Raw genomic sequence first — 16,335 nt, 5'->3', positions numbered from 1 at the left:
CACTTAAAAATTTAATAAAAACGGATCAAAAAGTCGCATGCACCCCAAGAAAACTGCAATGAATTCCTCAAGGGATCTAGTTTCCAAATTGGGGTCACTTTTGGGGGTTTCCCAATGTTTTGGCACCACAAGACCTCTTCAAACCGGACATGGTGCATAATAAAAAGGAGGTCTCAAAATCCTCTAAGTGCTCCTTTGCTTCGGAGGCCGGTGCTTCAGTCCATTACCGCACAAGGGCCACATGTGGGATATTTCTCAAAACTGCAGAATCTGGGCAATAAATATTAAGTTGCGTTTCTCTGGTAAAACCTTTTGTGTTCTAAAAAAAAAATGGTATAAAAATGATTTTCTGACAAAAAAAAATAAATATGGAAATTTCACCTCTACTTTGCTCTAAATTTCCGTGAAACACCTAAAGGGTTCATAAACTTTCTAAATGCTGTTGTGAATACTTTGAGGGGTTTAGTTTCTAAAATGGGGTGTTTGATAGGGGTTTCTAATATATATATATAGGTCCCTCAAAGCAACTTCAGAACTGAACTGGAACCTCAAAAAAAATAAAAATGAGGCAACACTTTGCTTCTTACATTATACTGATGATGATGATGATGATGATGATCATCCGTGCCCACCCCGAGATGACCCCAGTTTTGACCATTTGTATAAACTGAGACCCCTATTAGATAGTTTCAGTGCCCGGTTTTCCCAAGCATACACCGCCGAGAATTGTATTTCTCTTGATGTGTCCTTGGTAGATTTTAAAGGGAGGCTTCAATTCCGCCAGTACCTGCCGGGTAAGAGGGCAAGGTATGGCGTGAATATGTATAAGCTGTGCGAGAGCGCATCAGGGTATACCTACAAATTTAGGATATATGAAGGGAAGGACACCAGTACTCAGCCCCCAGAATGCCCCCACTTACTGGGAGTTAATACAAAAATTGTGTGGGATTTGGTGCTGCTGGACCAGGGTCACCAACTCTACCTGGATTAATTTTATACCGGCGTCCCACTCCAAGTGCCTCGCTTCCAGAAGTACTGCGGCATGCGGCACTGCTAGAAGAAATCTGAGAGGCCTCCCTAAGACTCTGCTTGGGCAAACACTCCGAAGGGGTGAGAGCAGGGCACAATCTAGCAGCAACATATTGTGTGTCAAGTACAAGACAAGAGAGATGTCCTTGTATTGACAACAATACATGGCGACACCAGTACCCATGTACCTGTACGAGGTACCAGTACAGAAACACCCAAACCAGACTGCATCCTGGACTACAATAGGTACATAGGAGGGGTGGACTTGTCAGATCAAGTCCTGAAGCCCTACAGCGCCATGCGGTGTGGTATAAGAAGCTGGCCGTGCACATCATACAGATGGCATTGTACAATGCGTACGTGCTACGTCGATGTGCAGGCCAGAGGGGAACTTTCCTGGAATTTCAAGAGGTGGTTATCAAGAATCTAATCTTTAGGGACCAGGAAGGGGGGCACCCAGTACTTCTGGAAGCGAGGCCACACGTATCGTACCAGGGCAACACTTTCCAGGAGAAGTTCCCCAAACTGGCAAGAAGGGAAAAAGTCAAAAGGTGCAAACTCTGCTATAAGAGGGGGATAAGGAAGGACACAATATACCAATGTGACACGTGTCCCGAAAAATCAGAGCTCTGTATGAAAGTGTTTTAAAATGTATCATACATTCCTTGATTTTCAATCTACCCCAGTTTTACTTACCCTGATGCACTCCGCACAGCTTATCCCCCTCATCTTTCCCTTCTGAGCCCTGCTGTGTGCCCAGGCAGCTAACAGCCACATGTATGGTATTGCCGTACCCGGGACAACCCACATTACAGTTTATGGGGTGTATGTCTCCGGTCAAAATGCTCACTACACCTCTAGATGAATGCCTTAAGGGGTGTATTTTTTAAAAACGGGGTCACTTATTGGTGGTTTCAACTGTACTGGTACCTCAGGGGCTTCTGCATACATGACTTCGCACCAGAAAATCCCCAGTAGGCCAAACGCTGGTCCTTTCCTTCTGAGCCCTCCCGTGGTCCCATACGGCAGTTTATCACCACAAATGGTGTATTGCCGCACTCAGGACAAATTGGGCAACAAAATGGAGTATATTAACAAAAGTTCTGTGAAGAAACTATGTGGTCTAAATGGTCACAACACCCATGAATGAGTTCCTTGAGGGGTGTAGTTTCCAAAATGGGGTCACTTCTGGTGGGTTTCCATTGCTTTGACACCTCTGGGGCTTTGCAAATGCGACATGGCACCCAAAAACCAATCCAGCAAAATCTGCACTCCAAAGAACACACAGTGCTCCTTCCCTTCTGAGGCCTCCGATGGGCCCAAACGGCAGTTTATCGCCACAAATGGGGTATTGCTGCACTCAGGAGAAATTGGGCAACAAAATGGGGTATTTTGTTCCCTGTGAAAATAAGACATTTTGATGAAAAATGACATTTTATTGGAAGACATTTTTATTTTTTTAAATTTCACAGCCCAATTCAAATACGTGCTGTGTAAAAACTGGAGTCAAAATGGTAACAACCATAAATAAATTTCCTGAGGGGTGTAGTTTCCGAAATGGGGTCACTTTTGGGGGAATCCTACTGTTTTGGCACCTCAACACCTCTTCAAACCTGGCATGATGCCTAAAATATATTCTAATAAAAAAGAGGCTTCAAAATGCACTAGGTGCTTCTTTGCTTCTGGGGCTTGTGTTTTAGTCCACGAGCACACTAGAGCCACATGTGGGACATTTCTAAAAACTGCAGAATCTGGGCAATACATATTTAGGAGTGTTTCTCTGGTAAAATCTTCTGTGTTACAGATTTTTTTTTTTTTAATACAATTGATATTCAGCAAGAAAAATGAAATTTGCAAATTTCACCTCCACTTTTTGCTTTAATTCCTGTGAAATGCTTAAATTGTTAAATAAACTTTCTAAATGCTGTTTTGAATACTTTGAGAGGTCTAGTTTTCAAAATGGGGTGTTTTATGGGGGTTCTAAGCCCGAACTCAGTGCAGGGAGCCGGGCTCCTAGCATCATAGTTATGTACGATGCGAGGAGTCCCTGCCTCTCCGTGGAACTACTGTCCCGTACTGAAAACATGATTACAGTACGGGACAGTAGTCCTGCAGAGAGGCAGGGACTCCTAACATCGTACATAACTATGATGCTAGGAGCCCGGCTCCCTGCACTGAATTCGGTCCGGGACTTCCGGCCGAAATACGTCCGTCTATTACGGACGTTAATGTGCTCGTGTGAACCCAGCCTAAGGGGTTAAAGAATCAATGGCCATGTGAAGCATGATTAAAGAAAAACAACCGCGGAAAGCAGTGTGCCGCTAGTGGGGACTACGAAGCCTAAAACAGATCCTGTTTTAATACGTTGGAGCCTTCAACATAGAGATATTAACTTACGATATTATTTAAGAATACAAATGTCTTCAACCCTTTAAGGACGCAGCCTATTTTGGGCCTTAGGGCTCAGAGCCCATTTTTCAAATCTGACCTTTCACTTTGTGATAATACCGTCGGAATTCCTAAACCTATCCAAGTGATTCTGAGATTGTTTTCTCGTGAGACATTGTGCTTTATGTTGGTGGTAAAATTTGGATGATCTATTCAGTGTTTGTGAAAAATTGCAAAATTGAGAATTTAAAAAAAATAGCATTTTTCTGAATTTAAATGCATCTGCTTGTAAAACAGATGGTTCTATCAGCCAAAATATTTACTAGTTCACATTTCCCATATGTCTACTTTAGATTGGCATCGTTTTTTGAACATTCTTTTATTTTTCTTTGACCTTACAAACCTTAGAACATAAACAGCAATTTCTCAAATTTTTAAGAAAATTTCAAAAGGCTTTTTTTGAAGGTACCTGTTCAGTTCTGAAGTGGCTTTGAGGGGCCTATGTATTAGAAACCACCATAAAACACCCATTTAAAAACTAGACCTTCAAAGTATTCAAAACAGCATTTAGAAAGTTTTTTTTTTTAACCCTTTAGGGATTTCACGGGAATTAAAGCAAAGTGGAGGTGAAATTTGCAAATTTAATTTTTCTTCCTGAATTTCAATTTTATTCTATATTTTTTTTTTTTCTCTGACACAGAAGGTTTTACCAGAGAAATACTACTAAATATGTATTGTACAGATTCTGCAGTTTTTAGAAATGCCCCACATGTGGCTCTAGTGCGCTCGTGGACTAAAACACAAGCCCCAGAAGCAAAGAAGCACCTAGTGCATTTTGGGGCCTCTTTTTATTAGAATATCTTTTAGGCACCGTGCCACGTTTGAAGAAGTGTTGAGGTGCCAAAAAAAAGTAGGAATCCCCCAAAAGTGACCCATTTTGGAAACTGCACCCTTCAAGGAATTCATTTATGGTTGTTACCATTTTGACCTTAGTTTTTTCACAGCGTGTATTTGAATTGGGTTGTAAAATTAAAAAAATAGATTTTCTTCCCAATAAGGCGCAAAGAGCCACAGGGACAGTGACTGCCGATCACAATATAGATAAAGCTGTAAAAAAAAAAAAAGGCGTTCATACCCAGAACACCCTGCTTCTTCCTCCTGGGATAACGTTACAGCCCATGTGACCACTGCAACCAATCACTGGCTGCAGCGGTCACATGGACTGCGCGTCATCCGGGGAGGTCGGACTTGATGTCGAGAGTGACGCGTCACCAAGACAACGGCCGGGTAAGTATGAATTTCTTTTACTTTTATTACGGAAAGGGCTGTCCCTTCTCTCTATCCTGCACTGATAGAGAGAAGGGCTGCCGATTACTGCAGTGTAATTTTGCAGAGAAAACGTGCCCGTAAATACGGGTGGAATACGGGTGACACCGGACCCGTATTTACTGGCACGGGTCCATAAATACTGGTGCAATACGGGTCGAATTCGTGTGACCAAGGACCCGTATTTACGGGTGGACAAAAATACGGTCGTGTGCATGGGGCCTAAGATGTAGTTTTGGCTCAATGTCTTATTTTCACAAGGATTAAAATGCCCCAATTTGTCCTGAGTGCGGCAATACCCAATTTGTGGTGATAAACTACCGTTTGGGCCCATGGGAGGGCTCAGAAGGAAAGGAGCGCTATCTGTTCTTTGGAGTCCAGATTTTGCTGGATTGGTTTTCGGGTGCCATGTCGCATTTGCAGAGCCCCAGAGGTATCAAAGCAATGGAAACCCACCAGAAGTGACCCCATTTTGGAAACTACACCCCTCAAGGAATTCATTTATGGGTGTTGACCATTTAGACCCCACAGTTTATTCATAGAATTTATTTGAATTGGGCTGTGAATTAAAAAAATAATAATTTTTTCCAATAAGATGTAGTTTTGGCTCAATGTCTTATTTTCACAAGGAATAAAATACCCCATTTTGTTGCTCAATTTGTCCTGAGTTCGGCAATACCCCATTTATGGTGATAAACGGCTGTTTGGGCCGATGGGAGGGCTCAGAAGGAAAGGACCACCATTTGGCCTACTGGGGATTTTCTGGAGCGAAGTCATGTATGCAGAAGCCCCTGAGGTATCAGTACAGTTGAAACCCCCGAGAAGTGACTCCATTTTAAAAACTGCACCCCTTAAGGCATTCATCTAGAGGTGTAGTGAGCATTTTGACCCCACAGGTATTGTCTAAAAGGTAATGCGCAGCAGATGGTGCAGTGTTAGATTTGCAATTTTCTATACATGTATGCCATTTCAGTGTCCGATATATTGTGCCCAGAATGCGCCACCGGAGATACACACCCCATAAATTGTAATGTGGGTTCTCCCGGGTGTGGCAATACCCTACATGTGGCTGTTATTGGCTGCCTGGACACATGGCAAGGCTCAGAAGGGAAATATGAGGGGGATAAGCTGTGCATCAGGGTAAGTAAAACTGGGGTAGATTGATAATCAAGGTATGTATGATACATTTTAAAACACTCTTTCATACAGAGCTCTGGTTTTTCGGGACACGTGTCACATTGATATATTGTATCCTTCCTTATCCCCCTCTTATAGCAGACTCTGCACCTCTTGACTTTTTCCCTTCTTGCCAGTTTGGGGAACTTCTGGAAAGTGTTGCCCTGGTACTATGCTTGTGGCCTTGCTTCCAGAAGTACTGGGTGCCCCCCTTCCTGGTCCCTAAAGATTAGGTTCTTGATAACCACCTATTGAAAATCCAGGAAAGTTACCGTCTGGCCTGCACATCGATGTAGCACATACGCATGGTACAATGCCATCTCTATGATGTGCACGGCCAACTTCTTATACCACACCGCATTGCGCTGTAGGGCTTCAGAACTTGATCTGACAAGTCCACCCCTCCCATGCACCTATTGTAGTCCAGGATGCAGTCTGGTTTGGGGGGATTCTGTACTGGTACCTCGTACAGGTACATGGGTACTGTATTGTCAATACAAGGATATCTCTCGTGTCTTGTACTTGACACACAATATGTTGCTGCTAGAATGTGCACTGCTCTCACCCCTTCTGAGTGTTTGCCCAAGCATAGTCTTAGGGAGGGCTCTCAGATTGCCGCATGCCGCAGTACTTCTGGAAGCGAGGCACTTGAAGAGTTGGACGCCGGTATAAAAATTATCCAGGCAGGGGTGGTAACCCTGGTCCAGCAGTGGGTGCACCAAATCCCACACAATTTTTGCATTAGCTCCCAGTAAGTGGGGGCATTATTGGGGCTGAATACTGGTGTCCTTCCCTTCATATATCCTAAATTTGTAGGTATACCCTGATGCGCTCTCGCACATCTTATACATCTTCACGCCATACCTTGCCCTCTTACCCGGCAGGTACTGGCGGAATTGAAGCCTCCCTTTAAAATGTACCAAGGACACCTCAATAGAAATACAATTCTCGGGGGGGTGTATGCTTTGGATAACCGGGCACTGAAATGGTCTAATAGGGGGTCTCCGTTTAATACAAACTGTCAAAACTGGGGTCATCTCGGGGTGGGTGCTGCTCATTATTCGTATAGTACAAGAAGCAAAGTATTGCCTCATAACGCATCCTGTACATGGCCATGCGGTACATCGGGGTGTGGTATAAGAAAAAGGCTTTTTTTATTTTTATTTTATTTTATTTTTTTCCCCCTGTAAAACAGAAGGTTTTACCAGAGAAACGTAACTCAATAGTTATTGCCAAGATTCTCCAGCTTTGAGAACTATCCCACAGTGCGGTGGCCCTAGTGCGGTAATGGACTGAAGCACCGGCCTCCGATATACGATTACGGCGATACCATATGTTTCGTTTTTGTTTTGTTTTATGGGGTTTGCACAATAAAATACTTTTTATTAAAAATCATGTACTTTTTGTGTCGCCATAACGTAGTTTCGATCAGCACCATTTTTAGGTACATGCGACTTTTTTTTTTTTTTTTTTGTATTTTTTTTTTATTCCATTTTTTGGGAAGTGACGTGATCAAAAAATTGTGACTAGTATGGTTTATTTTTCTTTTACGGCGTTCACTGTGCGGCATAAATAACTAAATACTCTTGTAGTTCAGGCCATTACAGACGCAGCGATACCAATTACTTATAGTTTATTTTTATTAATAACAAAGGACTGATTAGGGAACTTTTTAGGATTACTTTTAAAATGTTTTATTTTCTTATTTTTACACAACTTTTTTTTTAAACTTTATTACTTTGTCCCACTAGTGTACTTGAGGGCAGGAGGCCCTGATCGCTATTCTAATACACTGCACTACATGCGTAGTGCAGTGTATTAGAGCTGTCAGCTACTCACTGACAGCAAGCATAGTGGGTCCTAACTTAGTCAGGACCCACTAGGCTTCCGTAGATGGCATAGCCGGATGGCATTATTAGGCGTCCAGTTGCCATAGCCACCATCGCCGGCGGCTATCGTGTAGCGGGCTGACGATGGTAGCTTAGCCCCTAAGAAGCCGCTATCACTATTGAACGCGGCTTCCAAGGGGTTAATCAGCGAGGACACAGTGATCGGTCCCCGCTGAAGGAGCTGTGGCAACTGCTGTACGAGACAGCAGCTGTCACAGCTCCTGTATGTGTCGGGAAGACGGCCGACATGGCCGTTACTCCCACGACATACTATTCCGGAGCTCAGTGCGAACGATGCACTTAGCACGGCGGAATAGTACGTCACTGAGCGCAAAGGGGTTAATATAATAATTTTTTTCTCCCTACAGTTAAAGGCTATACTCGCAAAGCTGCTGCACTAGAGGCCATGAAAGATTACACTAAGGCTATGGATGTCTATCAAAAAGCACTAGAGTTGGAATCTGCTTGCAAGGTAGGGTACAAAGACCTGCCATAGGTTACCATCTATTTGTGGATACTCTTCACAACCTGTGTATTAACCTTCGCTATGATCAGTATGATGCTTTCATGATTTTATTTAAATGGGTTCTCAGGCAATAAGAAAAACCCATGAGGCTCCACCAAATTGGAAAAAATAAACTTGTAATATACTTTTACAATATTCTTTGGTCTCCCACCACTGTCCTCTATTCGTCCCAGTCATTATGGTGCTTTGATCATGGTGCGGTGATGTCATTCATAATAACCATTCTGTTACGCCAATTAGAAAATCCCCTGAAGTTGGCAAACTCCTTTAACCCGTTAGTGACCGCCAATACGCCTTTTAACGGCGGCCACTAACGGGCTTTATTCTGATGCATATGCCTTTTTACGGCACTGCATCAGGATAAGTAAATAGAGCAGGGAGCTGTCAAATCTCCCTGCTGTCAGAGGCAGCTGGGGGCGTCCCGGCTCTGCCGTGTGAGATCAATATTAGTATCGTTCACCCGTTTAACCCCTCAGATGCGGTGCACAATAGCTTGCACCGCATCTGAGTGGGTTTGGAGAGAGGGAGGGAGCTCCCTCTCTCTCCCACCGACACCCGGCGATAAGATCGCCGAGTGTCTCCGGGGGCCTAATAAAGGCCCCCAGGTCTGCTTGTAGCAAATGCCTGCTAGGTGATGCTGAAGGCATGACCTAGCAGATGCCTGTCCGTTTTAAACGGACAGGCAGTAATACACTGCAATATAAAAGTATTGCAGTGTATTATAATAGCGATCGGAGAATCGCATATTAAAGTCCCCTAGTGGGACTTGTAAAAAAGTTTTAAAAAAAAGTTCAATAAAGTTAATTTAAAAAAAAAATGTGGAAAAAAAAATATGAAAAACCCACTTTTTCCCCTTACAAACTGCTTTACTATTAAAAAAACAAAATAAAGTAAAAAAGTTACACATATTTGGTATCGCCGCGTCCGTAACGACTCAGACTATAAAGCTATTGCATTATTTAACCCGCACGGTCAACGCCGTAAAAAATGTGAAAGTATGGAAAAATTTCTGTTTTCTGTGAATCCTGACTTAAAAAAAATGTGATAAAGTGAGCAAAAAGTCGCATCTACTCCAAAATGGTACCAATAAAAACGACAAGTCTTCCCGCAATAAAAAAGCCCTCATACAACTGCGTCGGCGGAACAATAAAAAAAGTTATGGCTCTTCAAATATGGAGACACAAACAAATAATTTTGAAAAAAAAAAAAGCGTTTTTACTGTGTAAAAGTAGTAAAACATATAAAATCTATACAAATTTGGTATCGTTGCAATCGTAACAACCCGCTGAATAAAGTTATTGTTATTTATATCACACGGTAAACGGCGTAGATTTAAGACATGAAAGAGGCGAAATTTCAGTTTTTTTTCTATATATGTACCTCAAAATTGTGCTATTAAAAAATACAACTTGTCCCGCAAAAAACAAGACCTTATACAGCTATGTCGACGCAAAAATAAAAACTTTATAGCTCTTGGAATGAGACGATGGAAAAACGTAAAAAATGGCTTGGTCATTAAGGTCTAAAATAGGCTGGTCATTAAGGGGTTCACTGGTTCCCTACCGCTGGCTGTGTTTTTATTGCGAGCTGTCAGGGTCCTTAAAACCCACGCCATAGACTCTTTACGGCCCTGGTTTTAACTTTCTGCCCGCGTGATCGGGCAGCTGAATGTCGGGTCTACGGCTGTCAGTGACTGCCGGGAACCCTGAGGAGAGGATAGAAGCAGCTTTCGCTGCTTCTGTCTTCTCTAATCACTTGTACACAGCGCTCAATGCGCGCTGTGTATAGAAATAGAGGCAGCGGCCGTGCCGCTGTCTCTCTTGCTCCCAATGTTCATGTGACTGGTCACATGATCGCCGGGTGCCGTTACTGACAGACTGCTGCTGGTTCTAACTAGACCCAGCACAGCCCTATTCGTGACAATCGTCACTATGAGAGGACTGATTTCCCTCTGTAACTGGGGCTGCTGTGCAGCTCCAGTTAGGGTATGTTCACACGGCTTATTTACGGACGTAATTCGGGCGTTTTCCGTCTCAATTTACGTCCAAAAATGCGGCTCGATAGCGTCGGCAAACATCTGCCCATTCATTTGAATGGGTCTTACGATGTTCTGTTCCGACGGCCATTTTTTTTACGCCCTGCTGTGAAAAGGCGGGGCGTAAATAGACGCCCGCGTCAAAGAAGTGCATGTCACTACTTCAGACGTTAAATGGAGCCGTTTTCCATTGACTCCATGGAAAAACGGCTCCATTTACGTCCGTAATTGACGCAGCGAAAAAGCACCTCAACATGCCATGACGGCTGAAATTACAGAGCTGTTTTCTCCTGAAAAAAAACCCTGTAATTTCAGCTGTAACGGACGCTGCCGTGTGAACATACCCTTACAGTGAAAAAGCATGGTGTAAAAAGAAAAAAAATATATAAAGTCCCCCAAAGGTCTTTTTTGACCTTTTGAGGGACAGACCATAGTAATAAATAGTAAAGTGCAAAAAATTTTTAATAATAAATACACATAAAATACCCACCCCCAAAAAAAGCCGCCCCCCGCCAATCATTGTTGTAACGCTAGCGCTCACCCAATTACCCTAATATAGACTTGTAATATGTTAAAATTTACGGTAGACAATGATGATCACAAATAAAAGGTCTATTTTAGGGTAAAACTATGTCATTACCAAAAAAAAAATAGCTGAAATGTAAAAAAGCTTATTTTTTTTACAATTTTCAAACTTTAAGAATAAAAATTCTTAAATAGCAAAAAGGATGTGTATAAAAAAAGAAACCTGCATTATCTACGAAAAAAAACATCGCAATTATCACGTTTACATCCGTTCGCAATTTACTGTGGCATCTAAGGGGTTAAACTAGCGGGATTCCTCTAGTTAATCTAGATAAAATAATCTAGGTAAGATACAGCCGACACGCTTGTTCTATGGAGATACAGCCGACACACTTGTACTATGAAGCGGGCTCAGCCAGAGAGCGCGCTCCATACCCGGCACCCTGCAGCGTGTCTCTATCTATCTCGGGAATGGGTTAAAGATGCTCAGGACAATGTTGGTAAATTTTATTATATAATCCAACTTTTATATGTGCTGTTAGTTTAAGGGGATGTTTACAGATGTGCAAATGGATAGAAATGGCATTAAAATGACTTATGAAGTGTGGTCAATATATCCGAAGAGCCACTAGCTAAAAAGACCAGAATGAAATCTGTGCTGTGATTGGTTGCTATAAGTAACAATGCCGGTCTTGCATTGCATTTTAGTGTTTTATTACATGTACAATAACCAAGTGATGGTGTCTCGGTACTTCTCTCATCTCTTTATATCAGAGTTTCCCAACCTTTTCAGGCTCGAGGCACCCCAAAAAAAATAAAAATTCTCAGGGCACCCCTACCAAATTGTTTACAAAACGACAAAAATGGCTAAAACAAGCACTACACTCTTAGGGTATGTTCACACAACGTTTTTTTTGTAAGGCAGAAACTAAAAATCTGACTCCAAATTCATCTTACATGTCCAGGCTGTTATTATGGGATATTATAAGTCATTACAGGAGGAGGTATAAGAACTACAACTCCCAGCATGTCCAGGCTGTTATGGGATATCCGAGGACATTACATGAGGAGGTATAAGAGGAGAGGACTACAACTTCCGGCATTCTGGCTCCATTTCTCACACAACTGCTAACAATGTAAAGAAAAAAAAACACTTACCCTGCCCAGCGTTAAAGGCTCCTCTCCCTCAGTCAGTGGGAAGTGGTGGGCGATACTCGTAGCAGACGTCCGCGCGTCACGTCTGCTACAACGGGGGCGGAGCTTGAAGCAAAAAAAAAATCTATATATATTTTTTTTTTAATATTATTTTTTTTTTTTGCTTGCAGTGGATCAGCGGAGTGCCGCGGCACGCCTGGACGGCTCTTTGCCGCGGCACCCCGGTTGGGAACCGCTGCTTTTATATGCTGTTGAATGATCTGGAAAGCAGCTATGGCATGTAATAAAAATGCATCTGTTTTATTTATACAGGAAGCAAGTGAGGGTTATCAAAGGTGTTTGATGTCTCAGTACAACAGAAATGACAGTCCCGAGGATGTAAAGCGCAGAGCTATGGGAGATCCAGAAGTACAGCAAATAATGAGTGATCCAGCAATGAGGCTTATATTAGAACAGATGCAAAAGGACCCACAGGCACTGAGCGAGTAAGTAATACACTTGAACTAACTGTCAAATGCATTAACATTTAATATACAGGGTGGGCCATTTTATATGGATACACCTAAATAAAATGGGAATGGTTGGTGATATTAACTTCCTGTTTGTGGCACATTAGTATATGGGAGGGGGGAAACTTTTCAAGCTGGGTGTCGACCATGGTGGCCATTTTGAAGTCGGCCATTTTGTATCCAACTTTAGTTTTTTCAATGGGAAGAGGGTCATGTGACACATCAAACTAGAGAATTTCACAAGAAAAACAATGGTGTGCTTGGTTTTAACGTTACTTTATTCTTTCATGAGTTATTTACAAGTTTCTGACCACTTATAAAATGTGTTCAAAGTGCTGCCCATTGTGTTGGATTGTCAATGCAACCCTCTTCTCCCACTCTTCACACACTGATAGCAACACCGCAGAAGAAATCCTAGCACAGGCTTCCAGTATCCGTAGTTTCAGTTGCTGCACATCTCGTATCTTCACAGCATAGACAATTGCCTTCAGATGACCCCAAAGATAAAAGTCTAAGGGGGTCAGATCGGGAGGCATTTCTTCTGCGGTGTTTCTATCAGTGGGAGAAGAGGGTTGCATTGACAATCCAACACAATGGGCAGCACTTTGAACACATTTTATAAGTGGTCAGAAACTTGTAAATAACTCATGAAAGAATAAAGTAACGTTAAAACCAAGCACACCATTGTTTTTCTTGTGAAATTCTCTAGTTTGATGTGTCACATGACCCTCTTCCCATTGAAAAAACTAAAGTTGGATACAAAATGGCCGACTTCAAAATGGCCACCATGGTCGACACCCAGCTTGAAAAGTTTCCCCCCTCCCATATACTAATGTGCCACAAACAGGAAGTTAATATCACCAACCATTCCCATTTTATTTAGGCGTATCCATATAAATGGCCCACCCTGTAGAAGTACTGTCATAGGCTTTAGCAATTAAAATATAAAATAATTCTGTCAGTAGCGAGTACAACGCGGTGTTGGTAAACTAGTTGTTGTTTTTTGATTTGTTTTTTTACTACAATCACAGAATATTACTCAAGCTCTCTAATACGAATTCATGGCAAAGGAACCATCTCAATAAAGATTTAAAAAAAATATAATTTGGTGAAGCTATCCATGATTTAAATTGATATTGTTAAGAAAAAAAAAAATCTTGGTAAGTTCACACAGGGCGGATACAATGCGTAAAAAACAGTGTTATCGCCCTGGGTGCTGCAATGGAATTGCGGCCAAAGAAAACGCAAAAAATTGTGTTGTCGTTTTTCAGCTGCAATGTCGACTGTGGAAAACTGCACGTAAAAAGTAGCCATGGCGACGCGTCCCTCTGCAACCCGGCGTGCTGGGATGATGGCTCATCCTATGTGACTGCTGCAGCCTGTGATTTGGCTACAGAGGTCACATGGGATGAAATGTCATCCCAGGATGCCAGCCTAGATGAGGCTCAGAATTCTGTGTAAGCATAATATTGAGTTGTGATTTTTTTTTTTTTGCAGCGGAATTGCAGCTTTTCTGCCGCAAAAACTGGTTTTACCTCCCCGTTTAACTCAATGGAGAAAATCCGCAGCAAAAAAGAAGCGCATTCGCAAATACAATTGACATGCTGTGGATTTAAAAAATAAATAAAATAAAAACGCACTGTAGGTCAAGAGCGTTCTCCACATGCTGGATAAATAAGCAGAAATTAGAATTGTTCAAATCTCATGCACTCTGCTGCTACTGTATTCTTCTGTGGATTTTCCACAACTAAATCCGTTGTGGAAAATTTGCAGTGGTTTTTGCTACGTGTGAACTTACTTACAGAAAAAAAAACTGAAGCAGGAAAAAAGTATTAACATGACTGGCCAGGCCTGACAATCTAAGACCCAGAACAGGGTCATAGTCTGAGCAGACAGGATTTTTGAGTCCCAGATTAAGTGCTTTATGACCGCTCATATTTCATAGCTTCCTGGTCAAGTGTTTTTATTATTTTTTTTCTATAGGGCAAGCCATGTCTTACTTTCTCCTTTTCTCCTCAGACATTTAAAGAACCCAGTAATTGCCCAGAAAATCCAAAAACTGATGGATGTTGGATTAATAGCTATTCGGTGATGAATTTCCTTGCACCTTTTTCTCCAATGTCAACAGCTGGTTTCCCTCCTCCCTTCTGCTACTCCTTTTATTTCTCTCCACTTGTGAGGAAGCAGCTCAGAACTGATGGACATGCTGGAAAGATCCGTCTTGATTCTGCAAAGTATAAGGGGAGAGATCCATGCGCCAGACACTCTTAGTATTGCGCTGTTCTGTCAATCTCTCCCAGTTGTTAAGTTGATTTGTAATCCTGTTAATAAAGAGCAGCATGTGACAAGATTTTTGATTTACTCATGCAAGTGTTTAGTTTATCACGAACTGCATGTGCAAATCTCCGGATTGTAATATTGCCTTATTCTTTTTTGTAATTTAGTTTCTCACTCTAGAGGTCCCTGTAATACAGGCTTCCACAGCAGAGCCTATGGAGCAGATGTCTCTTCATACGCCAGTCTTCACGCTCTGCTCTGCAGAAGTAAGGTGCAACAGATTTATTAAGAAGTGAACGCCTCATTATTAAGTTGTTGCTTCTTTCCGCTAAACATGCACCATAATTGTGGTGTAACAGCGGCACTGCGCTAACCAGTTCTCTAACCCTAAAATCCTATTTGCTTTTGCAGCTGCTGCCTGACATTGAGTGCTGCTGCTTAGCTTATTTTTACCAGAATACTCTGGTCCTTCTCTTGTTCAGTTATCCCCAGTTTTATTCCATTTCATGTATATGAATTAATGCTATTATTGCCTCCTAAATTCATTACTTTACATTTTGTCAATGTTAAATTTCATCTGCCATGTTTTGCCCATGCTGCCAGCTTATCTAGGGCTTTCTGTAATATGTTCTAGTCAAGCTGAGTTTTAAGTATCCTACAAAGTTTTGTATTGTCAGCAAAAATTGACACCTTGCGATCAAGCCTATCCACAAGATCATTAATAAAGAAATTAAAAAGAATTGGGCCTAACACCGATCCTTGTGGTGCCCTGCTGCTGGCTTCAGCCCGTTTTGAGTAAGTTTCATTTAAAACAACTCCGTTTTCTGTCTCTTAACCAATTCTTTATCCACTTGCATACATGGTCCCCGTCCCCCCCAGTCCCCGTGGCTTCAGAACAAGACTATTGTGTGGAACAGTATCAAATGCTTTTGCAAAATCAAAATAAATCACATCAGCCGCGTTGCCAACATTCACATTTGCACTTACCGCCTCATAGAAACCGAGCCTGTTGGTTCGGCACGACCTGTTTTTCATAAATCCATGCTGGTTACCAGTAACTTTTCTCTGCTATGTACTTTTGCAGTTTATTTCTTAGAATACCCTCAAATACTTTACATACCACAGATGTCAAACTTACTGGACGGTAATTTTACTCGGTTCCACCTTTTTACCCTTCTTAAATATTGGTACAACATCAGCCGTCCTCCAATCCTGTGGCACTGATCCTGTTACAAGAGAGTCTAAGAAGATGAGATACAATGGTCTGTCTAACACTGAGCTTAATTCCCTTAATAGTTGGGGATGAATGCCGTCTGGGCCAGGGGATTTATCGGTATTTAAGTTGCTCAGACGTAGCTGTACTCCTCCTGTGTTAAAGGCTCCCCCCCCCCCCCCCCCCACATTACCTGCTTATCACTGTCCCCCTGAATATCTGGTACTGGCAGCTCATCAGTGAACACAGAGGAAATGTACGTGTTTAAGGGTATGTGCACACACACT

General features: G+C 42.1%; 1 protein-coding gene across 2 annotated transcripts in view; it reads left to right on the top strand.

Moving 5' to 3' along the window:
• Positions 1–14,908, top strand: part of STIP1 (stress induced phosphoprotein 1) — a 45,402-nt gene extending 30,494 nt beyond the window's left edge. For both annotated transcript variants that reach the window (XM_075837244.1, XM_075837245.1), the window contains exons 12-14: positions 8,177–8,280; positions 12,362–12,534; positions 14,578–14,908. In XM_075837244.1, coding sequence (XP_075693359.1) covers positions 8,177–8,280; positions 12,362–12,534; positions 14,578–14,650 — 350 coding nt within the window. In that variant the 3' untranslated portion in view covers positions 14,651–14,908. The remainder of the gene's footprint in view (positions 1–8,176; positions 8,281–12,361; positions 12,535–14,577) is intronic.
• The last annotated feature ends 1,427 nt before the right edge of the window (positions 14,909–16,335 follow it).

The sequence above is a fragment of the Rhinoderma darwinii genome, chromosome 9 (genome assembly GCF_050947455.1).
Source record: "Rhinoderma darwinii isolate aRhiDar2 chromosome 9, aRhiDar2.hap1, whole genome shotgun sequence".
NCBI classification, from domain to species: domain Eukaryota; kingdom Metazoa; phylum Chordata; class Amphibia; order Anura; family Rhinodermatidae; genus Rhinoderma; species Rhinoderma darwinii.
This window is presented reverse-complemented; position numbering and strand designations above follow the sequence as displayed.